Here is a 9,239-nt window from a genome sequence, read left to right on the forward strand (position 1 = left end):
GCAGGAAACAATGAACTTAAATTTCCAGAGGGCAAATAGAGTACCAGGTAAAACTTTGTAACAAAAGGGCAAGTAGGGCTCTGGAATGGATTGATTTGAACTGCTGGGGACTTTCAACACGAACTTCTTAAATGCTTCCAGGCAAACTGCTATCAGGAATGACCTGGGATAGCCAGGCTTGCCTTGTGCTGAAGGGATCCATTAGGAGGTCTTGACCTTCTTTCTTTTTCTACAACTTTGACTTTTTTTCTTCTATAAGGTTAGAATAATAACGAATTAAAGTCAATATATTTCCATCCATTGCAAAACATTTTTGAAGGTGTTTGTTGTTCTTTGTTGTTGTTTGTTTATTTGTTTGTTTGTTTCACCATCTCTTTGGCTTCAAAATCCTCTATCTGTCTGAATACATTCTCTTTAGGGATTGACAAAATAAGATTTCAAGGTATACGTTTTGTATGTTTATGTATTTATCTCTCTTCAAAAGATTATCATCTTAATAGGTTATGTTATATTATTCATCTGAACATGCATTTACCCTATGCTAAGGAAAGGCAGGTTGTGAATTTGATAGTGAGGACATGCTCTTCCTCTGGACATTGTCTTTGAATTTTCTCTTAGCTACCGTCAGCTCTCTTGCAAGATGTTGTTGTTTTTATTGTTGTTGTTGTTGTTATTATTATTATTATTATTATTTACGATGCTGGATTTTAATGTGAAAAAAAAATACTGGTTGAAGTACAGCGGTTAAATGTTTATAAGGTAATATTGTGTACAAGACCTTGGCACTGTAGCAAATTTCTGGAAATCTGTCTGCATCCCATTAGTTCCACCCACTGATGCTACGGACATAGCAAAAGCTGCAATGGACAAACAGACGCTCCTCATTCTGATGTTTAGACAAACTAACACCACACATCAAAAGAAGTACACGGCAAAAGATCAGATTCCTCCCCACTACAGCTCTACTTTTCTTTATTTTCCTTTTTTTTAATATAATTTCAAAATCCAACATTTAATCTGTGCCCTATTAATTAGTAGCAAATACCTCATTATACATGGAACATCAGTAAAACCCTGTCACCTTGAATTATATAATTATCTACTTGAAGGCTGCTGTCTCTTCTGACTTGGGGCAGAGGCTAGGCATTAAACATTTGCTAGCCCTCAGCTCCAAAATCCAATGCATGAGGAACTAAGTGACCAAAGTGTCTGCTTAAGGAAAGCCCAGGTGGCTGAGACTGGAACAAAGGAGATGACAATGGAACTTGTTCTAGTTACATTCACAGTAAAATATTTTGGCAAAATTGGAAATTAATGTCTTTGAATAATTTTGCAGAGCCTGACCCCAAAACATGCAATTTTGACCTCCTTGGGTTCCAATATGATATGTGAAACCCTAGAAGTCTCCTAAAACTGTTCTTTCATGAGGTTCCTTGCACATAGAGAGAAGTCTGCAAAAGGAAACAGTCCTGGGTCTGACTGCTTCCTTCCAAAAACCTCCTTAATGTAACTGGCAGGACAGTAGAGCAGATGATTTGTTTTTCTATAGTTCTTCCCTAATGATCATACAAACTAATTGCAGTTTCTCAATGATTTGCCTTTAGTAGCATTCTGCACAAAATAGGCAAGAAGACAAGTGACAAATGACAACAAATGTGTCTTTCTTAATCCCTTCATGGTTTCCCTCTTACTTCTTGGCTACAGCCCTCAAGAACACGGGTTGTTGTGTTGTGCTGTGTGGATGGCTCCACTGCTCCTTGTATAACTGGTATAATGAGTCAGTAAACTTACTGGATTGCTGAAAGGGTATATGATTTCTTGGCAAATTACATGTGAATTAGCTCTGTTTATCATTTTTTTCCCCGGGACTGTGACAACCTGGAAAAAGATGTCATTCATGAAAAGGGTTCATCAAATCACAAATCTCATTAAGACAGTCTGAGTGACAGCAGGTTACTGTGAACTGAAAGAGCATAGCTTTTCTTTCAGCACACTTTCCATTAAAAATGACGTGAGATGTGAAAAGAGTCACAACACAAACCATAGGGAATATACTTGGTGTAAAAGCATACCAACAATCAGGAAAATCTGATTCTGAGAATAAAATATACAACATGTGCAAATGGAGGATAGGCTTTTAAAGCCCATTCAGGTATGTACAGTCCCCAGAGCATCTAGTTGTTTTTCTCATCTTCTACAGAAGTAGGATGCAACACTACATAACAGAGCTGTTGGTAAGTAACTATATCAAGACTCTGTTGAAGATGATGTGTGTCCTTGTCAGTCAGGAAGAGACTAAAGTTACTAAACAAAGAAATGCAAAGAAAGTAATGATTTCTATCCTGCTTCCAATTCTAAAGGCTTCTTGAAAGATATTTTGTCCTAGGGGTAAAAAAAAATAAATATTGTAGGCAACTTAGGTTACATTTTCCTCATGAATCTAATCAGCCTAAGGCAGAAGAAAATATGTTTTGGAGATGCTTGAAAGAATGGGAACCTTACAGGAGAAATCTGGAGTTAGGAACAAGAGTTTCATGAACATGGACTAGGGAAGGCTTGTTTATTTCAATAAAGCAGAATAAAGAGGAGTTCTGAGAAGATCCATGAGAAAATCCTAGTCAAATTGTTTATTTCAGAAAGTGGGTGTCCCTGCAGACAGGAATGAAGCATGGACAGAAATGCCATGGTTACCTGCTCAGACCTTAACCAAGATCCAGTTCTAGAGACAGAGCAGTGTGGGCTTCTGCGAGGAAGGAAACATGCAGTTTGCTTGCCAAGTCACAACGCCAGCTTTACAACAGGCTTGTGTTTAAAACCCGTGACAGCTGGAAGTGGAAAAATCAGCCAAAAAAATAACAGCTTTTGCTGCCTGCTGCCAGCTTTCAGGCACAAGAACTGCCTGGTCCCTGGGTTGGCTCTGTAAATGCTGTGGCCTGTGGTGACCATAGGACACTTTCTTGCAAAGTACATCTATGGCTGTCTTTGTGCAAAGGTATGACAAGCAGGGGCTGTGATGTGGTTTTAGTACTCATATGGAAGTGTATACGCCTTGATATTTTCCCAGTACTGCTTGATTCCCAAGGTGGTAGAGGAGCCCCTGTTTAGAGGAAGGAAAATTTGAATGCAGCAGCTGACAGTGAGTGGTTCAACCTCACCTGCATTTCTCCTTGAGCCAGGGAGCTGCCAGTGCTTACACGCTCTGTGTGTGGTTACCAGGCTCCCTGCCAACATGTTAATAGGTGTCCTTATTCCAGGATATGGTTTCTGCTGAAGGAGTTGGCTTTGGATATGTTCAGGTGATGTAGAAAAAATGATATTGGTATCTCTAGAGTGCGCGGGATCTTGTACAGAATTTGCTGGCTTGGAGAGGAGTTGAATCCTAGAAGGCAAACCAAGCAATGGTTTTTCTGAGAGTAGGACAATCTGAGCTGCTGCACTTTTGATTTCAGCCTGGTGCTAGACCAGACTGCTGAGCTTGCTACTGTCTCTTCCCACATGGCCACAGAGAAACCTATGTGTGTGAGAGCGAGCCCTGGTGAGCTGCCTGGGGGCAGAGTAACTCTTGTAGAGGATTGATAGGGTTAACACATGAGGACTTGAGCTTCAGAAGAGAAGTGCAAAGTTGGATAAGCACATTCCTTAATGCACTCCTACACTTACAAATGAAAGACTGCAAAGGAAGCCACTTGCTTTCTCTCTTCCCTCTGTATCTCATCTGGATTCAGTGTTTCCCTCCTTTATTCTGTGGTTCAATGACGTGTAGTTCTGTGGGATGTTCCAGGTTCAGAGGAATGAATATTTCTGCAGCAGTTTCAAGATGAATGTGTCTGAGACCACTTTATTGTAAATGTAATACATTTTCTGTTGAATAGAATAGAATAGAATAGATTAGAATAGAATAGAATAGAATAGAATAGAATAGAATAGAACAGAACAGAACAGAACAGAACAGAACAGAACAGAACAGAGATTAAATATATTCTTTTAGGAAAGGAATTGCTACACAGATGTATTTTCTGTCTTTGGAGATCTGGAGCCCTTTGATTTCAGTTGGTGGGTTTTTTTTTTTATGTTTATGTCTCCGAATTTGTGTCATAATCTGATGCTTTCTATATGAAAATATCATATCATTTATATTAAGCTTAGAGTATTCCTGGGAGCCGTGTTTGTACTGGTAATATTTCTTTTCAAAACGAGTGAACTGAGGCACAAAGCTGCATTAACTAGTCTGAACCATAAACACTGAGTACGTGTCAGCTGAATTTCATGTTCCTTTCCTTCATAATTCTCTTCTTCATTGGTAATTAATTAAATGGACATAGATCAACTTTTATCAAAAGTACAGATCCCGATGCATAGGTAGCTCTCTGCATTACAGCAACCAAAAGAGGATACATTGGTATGAATCTACATCTGCTGCAGTTATATAGATAAGATTTGGAATAAGCCTAAATGGTTCAGAAAATTTGTATCAGAATGATGACAAAATCAGAAAACTGTAGCTAAAAAGTGATTACTAGTTTCAACAGAACAAGATAATTCCAAAATTAAGGAAAACAAAACAAAACAAAACAAAACAACAAAACACTTTTTTTATTATAATCCTTTTGTTTCCATAAAAGTTGTCAATCATTTTGGTTTATAGAATCAGATATTCACTGAAATAGCAGAAGATAATAGAGGAGCTGTGATTGCTACGTAATCCCCCAACCTTGCAGAAGGTGGTGTTTTTATAAGACATGCCACTCACCAGGTCACCAGAGTTGTCAACGCTGCAGAGGAATGATCAGACTATAATACTGTACTATTGCATGACCAGACTATATAATACTGTACAAGAGAGAGAGGAACCACTTGGACAGGACCCTATCGGGTAATTGCAACTAGTTCCAAGAGTATGGGAAAGTTCCTTTTTATTTTTGGCACCAAAGAGCTGCCAGATGTGGAGGACTCATGTCCTGAAGATGCTGAAGGGACCCATGACTCTTGAACTACTACCATCTGGAAATTTTATTAATCTCAGTAGCTCAGTATATCAGTTGTGTCTTGGAAGCATAGCAATCTGTCCAAACATTGAATAAGCTTTCTGAGCCACTGCCTCACAGCTTACATTCTCATAACACAGAAACAGTATTTAAAAAAGAATCCACTAATTTTGTTAAAGAAATTGTTTTCAGTAAAGAAAATTTCTCCAAGTAGAAACTTATACATTGCCGAATCATGCAGACACAGCAAAGTTTGCATTACCATGGAAACAAAGCTAAAGATGGTTTATGCTGTGAAAAACAACTTGCAAGTGCCTGTGAAAAGTTTATAAGAATCACACCTTTTGGGCTGATCTTGAAAGACATGATGTAACACACGTATCTTGGGTTAGAAGGCTGTTTTTATTTATTTATTTATTTATTTTTCACCGAGACAAGATACTTTCACCTCTGTTCTTACAAGTCTGACATCAAAAACTATCAGCATATACATATGAGCTATACTTCTGCCAGTACACAGTTATACTCCTCCTTTAAGAAAAGCAAGAACACAAGAAAACAAGGTTCCTTCCATGGCCATCTGATAAAAGAACTTCTAAGTCAGGATAGAATATTGATCATAATACATTTTCTATGAGTCTAGCTATTCATAAAAGAGTTTTAAAATCTAGTACCTAGTGTTTAAACAAAACATACTTTATACATTTGGCTAAGCTGAAATATCATACCTTGCCAAATGAAAAAAATGCTTTCTAACCATAGTTTTCCTAGCAGCTCTGTAGGTATGTAAGGCATGCAGTTCATTTCCTGCCAAGGCTGAGAAAAATGGGTAGGTCTGAGACAATATTGCTAGTGTGCTTGAAAAATATTTTAGCAGTTAATGTTGTAGCTGACTGTGTGTATATATTTTGACTCTTGGTCTCTGTGAATATTTCCCAGGTACAACTTTGGGTCTGACTCCATTTTAGCTGTCAATTTCATCAGAGGTCTCAACAGAATTTTCCAGAGCACTACAGTCATCGGTGAGGAACACCAAGTCCTGGAGAAACAAAAGAGATGGCTAATGTTGTAAGGAGGAACACAGAAGATAATGTAAGTTTGAGAAACTCAGGCCCTGATCAGCCTTTGCTGAAGTCAGGGGACAGGATGGAGATGGAGGGAGGTAAAAGTGTTCCTGTTGATGCATCCTGACTTACCCTTCTACAGTAGGAGATCATAATGGTGTACAGGCTACGGGCTTTTTCCTTCAGATCACTCACTTCAATCACTCTCTCACATCTGGGGTAGGCCACAAAATCACGGAGTTTTGTCAGCACACAGTAATTCTGCAAAGCATGCAGAAGAAGTACTTGTAACAGCGCACAAATGGAGATTTATGTTCCTGGTCCACCACTTTCAAAATTCTTATTGTCTCTCTGGGAACCTTGAATTCCTGCCTCTGTGTATGTGTAATCTATGTATCCTTTAGTGAGGAAAATTTACCATCAATATTTCATAACAAAGACGCTTGGATCAAATAAGTGCTCGGAAAATTTCACAAGCACAGTTTTGGTCTGCCAACTTCTTTCTCATGTGCTTTAGCAGACAGCTGTGCCAATACAATCACATCTGCTCCTGCAGTTGGTGGGGTACCGGCAATATAGATGCACTACATTCTTTTTATGAAAGTGCCTCATTTAGCTGGTGAACAAGATTATCAAGGTCTTACACACAATTCCTCAGTTCCCATACAATACTGTGAACACCAGTCAGAATTTTTCTGAGTAAAAATTTTCATATTTTTACCTCATATCTTGCATTATTAAAATAAAACAGAGACAATATTAATTTTGTAGTGTCTTTGAAAAGCAGGTAGATAAATATTCCATCTTTTATTTTAAAGCAAAGGAAACCAAGGCACATTGCTTTGCAATGAGGAGAGGCATTGGCAGCTCCAGAGTTAGGATCTGAATGGTGCTGACTTGCAAGACTTGACAGTGTAATTGTCTCCAACAAAACATGTCAGGGATTTCTTGGTTAGTCTTTTTTTTTTTTTTTTTTTTTTTTTTTTTTTTACCTTTTAGTCATTCAGTATAGCACTGAGAATAGCAACAAAGTATGTCAGATATCACAGATATAAACTACACATGCAGGAGACTATTTTTTCTTTGCTGGGAGATGATACTGATGTCTTTTCTCAGTATTTAACTTCCATATCCTCAAGAATACTTTTTCTTTCTGGATTCAACAAGTGGCTATTTAAAACAGGAAAAGCAGGCAAAGTATCCGTATCCTTCTGTTAATTAAAGCTGCAGGCTAGAAGCTACATACAATATAAAACAAAGTAGGTATATTAAATGAAAAAAAATATTCTGAATTTTCTCTTTTAAACTATTATTCCAAGCTTTGTTGTGCATATTTAACTTCTGAAAATTTTCTGTCACAATAAATAATGTATAAATGATAATCACTTCAAAATATTGATTTCCTCATCTTTGTATTTTTAAACTAGTAAAATCTCAGAAGCTCCACAGGGATTTTCATAAGATTCAAAATGAGTTTTTTTTTTTTTTTAGTGACTCATCTTTCTAGTTAATTAAGCTTTTAAAAATTAGTTTCAAACTACTCTTCTGAGGCACAAGCTTAAAAGTTATGCTCTCTTCTAAGAGTTATTAGCTGTTTCTCCTGCACGGCTGTAAGACAGAAATGTGAAAACTTACGTGGATGTCCAAGTACAGCCTGGGCAGCGTCTCCACACATGGGTCCTGCAGGAAAGAGGAAAGACCTGTTACAATTCTGTTTTGAGAGCAACTTGTATCAAAAGTAAGCAACCTGCAGTGTCTTTGCAGGAACAGTTTTTATGTAGACTCACCGCAGCCTTGGAGGTCTGCAACTCCTTAAAAGACTCTGTGATTTCTTTGCTCAGAGACAACACCCTGGAGTAGCAAGTTGGAGGGGCTGCACGGGCTAGCAGGGCAGCAGAGAGCAGAGCGATCAGGCTCAGCAGCATCTTCATTGTGGCGAGCTCGTCCAAAAGAGGAGGAAGAGAGGCAAAAAATCACCGTTAGTGGTTAGGCAGCTACTGGTAAGCGTCAAAGGGTGAGTTTGACAAGTCAGCCCCCAATTAAATAGTCTCCTGCATCAATGGGAAAAAAAAAAAAAAAAAAGTCTGGGGGTGGTCCGAGGAGCAGCTTACTGCTGTTTTAAATTTCCTGCCAACCTATGAAGCAAGGCTGCTAGCACTTTCCTGCCCAGGAGCAGGGTAAGGAGGGAACAAGGATAACAAAAACAAACACTACTGGCACACTGCATTCCAGAAAGAAAATAACCAAATGAACATCTTAAGCAAGAGGAATATGTGTAAGAAACAGCATGGAGTTAGCAAAGGACCATAGGCCTCGATCCTGTATGTGTTTTGGCACATAAGCCTCTTTCTTGAAAACATAATGTACAGCTGTGGGACTTCATAGGCTGCTTATGAGAGGTATCCTTCCAGCACTGGTATCTTACACTGACAGTACTAATCAGTACTTAGCAGGTCTGAAAGGTTGTTGCTATAAAGGAAACCTCTCAGATTTTGTATCATTTCCCCTTTTTAACCTATGCAGCCACTCACTATTTCTAAATCAAAAAAATAATATTTCCTATGACTGAGGAAACTTGTATATTTACACATTTGTGGTCTCAAATAGAATTAATACATCTCTGTATGGCTGTCGTAAATGTATATGTATAAACACCATTTTGCTTTCTCAGTTGGATTTATGAGGCTTCTTTCTTTTATTAGATTCCAGATGGAGCCAAGACATCCAGATGCTGGGATGCAGGCGTGGGGCTGAACATATGTTGTTATATATTAATTGTCCTGTAAAATGAATGAAGTTCTTCTTTGAATGAAGAACTGTTTATTTCACAAGTTATCCTCCCCCATCTTCCCCAACCCCCAAAAAAGTCAGCAAAATCCAGCATCTTTCAAATTCATGTTCTAGCTTGGTATAAACCAAAATAGGAAAGTATCTGACAGAGGATGTAATCCCTTGGCATTGAAGTAGTCCTGCAAGGTTCATCCGAAGATAGGGGAAGGGGAAATGACAGAATACCAGTAAGAGAAAGGGGTTTTCCACCAGCCATTTTTGGAGAGAAAATCAGAGTCTTGAAAGCAAGCTTTTCGAAAAGAAGAATTCTGTATTTTGCAGAGGACTCTGACTGAAATCCCTCCAAATACCTGGAGGAAACAGGGAAATAGAGCTGCATTGTACTATCTTGTAATACATT

At 38.3% G+C, this 9,239-nt stretch overlaps 1 protein-coding gene across 1 annotated transcript; it reads right to left on the bottom strand.

Moving 5' to 3' along the window:
• Positions 1-4,576: 4,576 nt before the first annotated feature.
• Positions 4,577-8,302, bottom strand: CYTL1 (cytokine like 1). The gene is made up of 4 exons (XM_040556602.1): positions 7,837-8,302; positions 7,685-7,729; positions 6,182-6,310; positions 4,577-6,024 (listed from the first exon to the last, which is right to left on the bottom strand). Exons 1-4 carry the CDS (start codon positions 7,978-7,980, stop codon positions 5,950-5,952), a joined length of 393 nt encoding a protein of 130 aa, XP_040412536.1. The 5' UTR covers positions 7,981-8,302; the 3' UTR covers positions 4,577-5,949.
• Between the last annotated feature and the right edge of the window lie 937 nt (positions 8,303-9,239).

The sequence above is a fragment of the Cygnus olor genome, chromosome 4, assembly GCF_009769625.2.
Source record: "Cygnus olor isolate bCygOlo1 chromosome 4, bCygOlo1.pri.v2, whole genome shotgun sequence".
NCBI lineage: Eukaryota > Metazoa > Chordata > Aves > Anseriformes > Anatidae > Cygnus > Cygnus olor.

What these genes read in the sequence shown, in the direction of transcription:
- CYTL1 (XM_040556602.1), bottom strand. Translation starts at nt 7,980, where the DNA reads ATGAAGATGCTGCTGAGCCTGATCGCTCTGCTCTCTGCTGCCCTGCTA. An exon ending in TGCAGACCTCCAAGGCTGCG is followed by an intron (nt 7,730 to 7,836) that starts GTGAGTCTACAT and finishes TCTTTCCTGCAG; the next exon opens with GACCCATGTGTGGAGACGCT. An exon ending in GGCTGTACTTGGACATCCAC is followed by an intron (nt 6,311 to 7,684) that starts GTAAGTTTTCAC and finishes CATGCTTTGCAG; the next exon opens with AATTACTGTGTGCTGACAAA.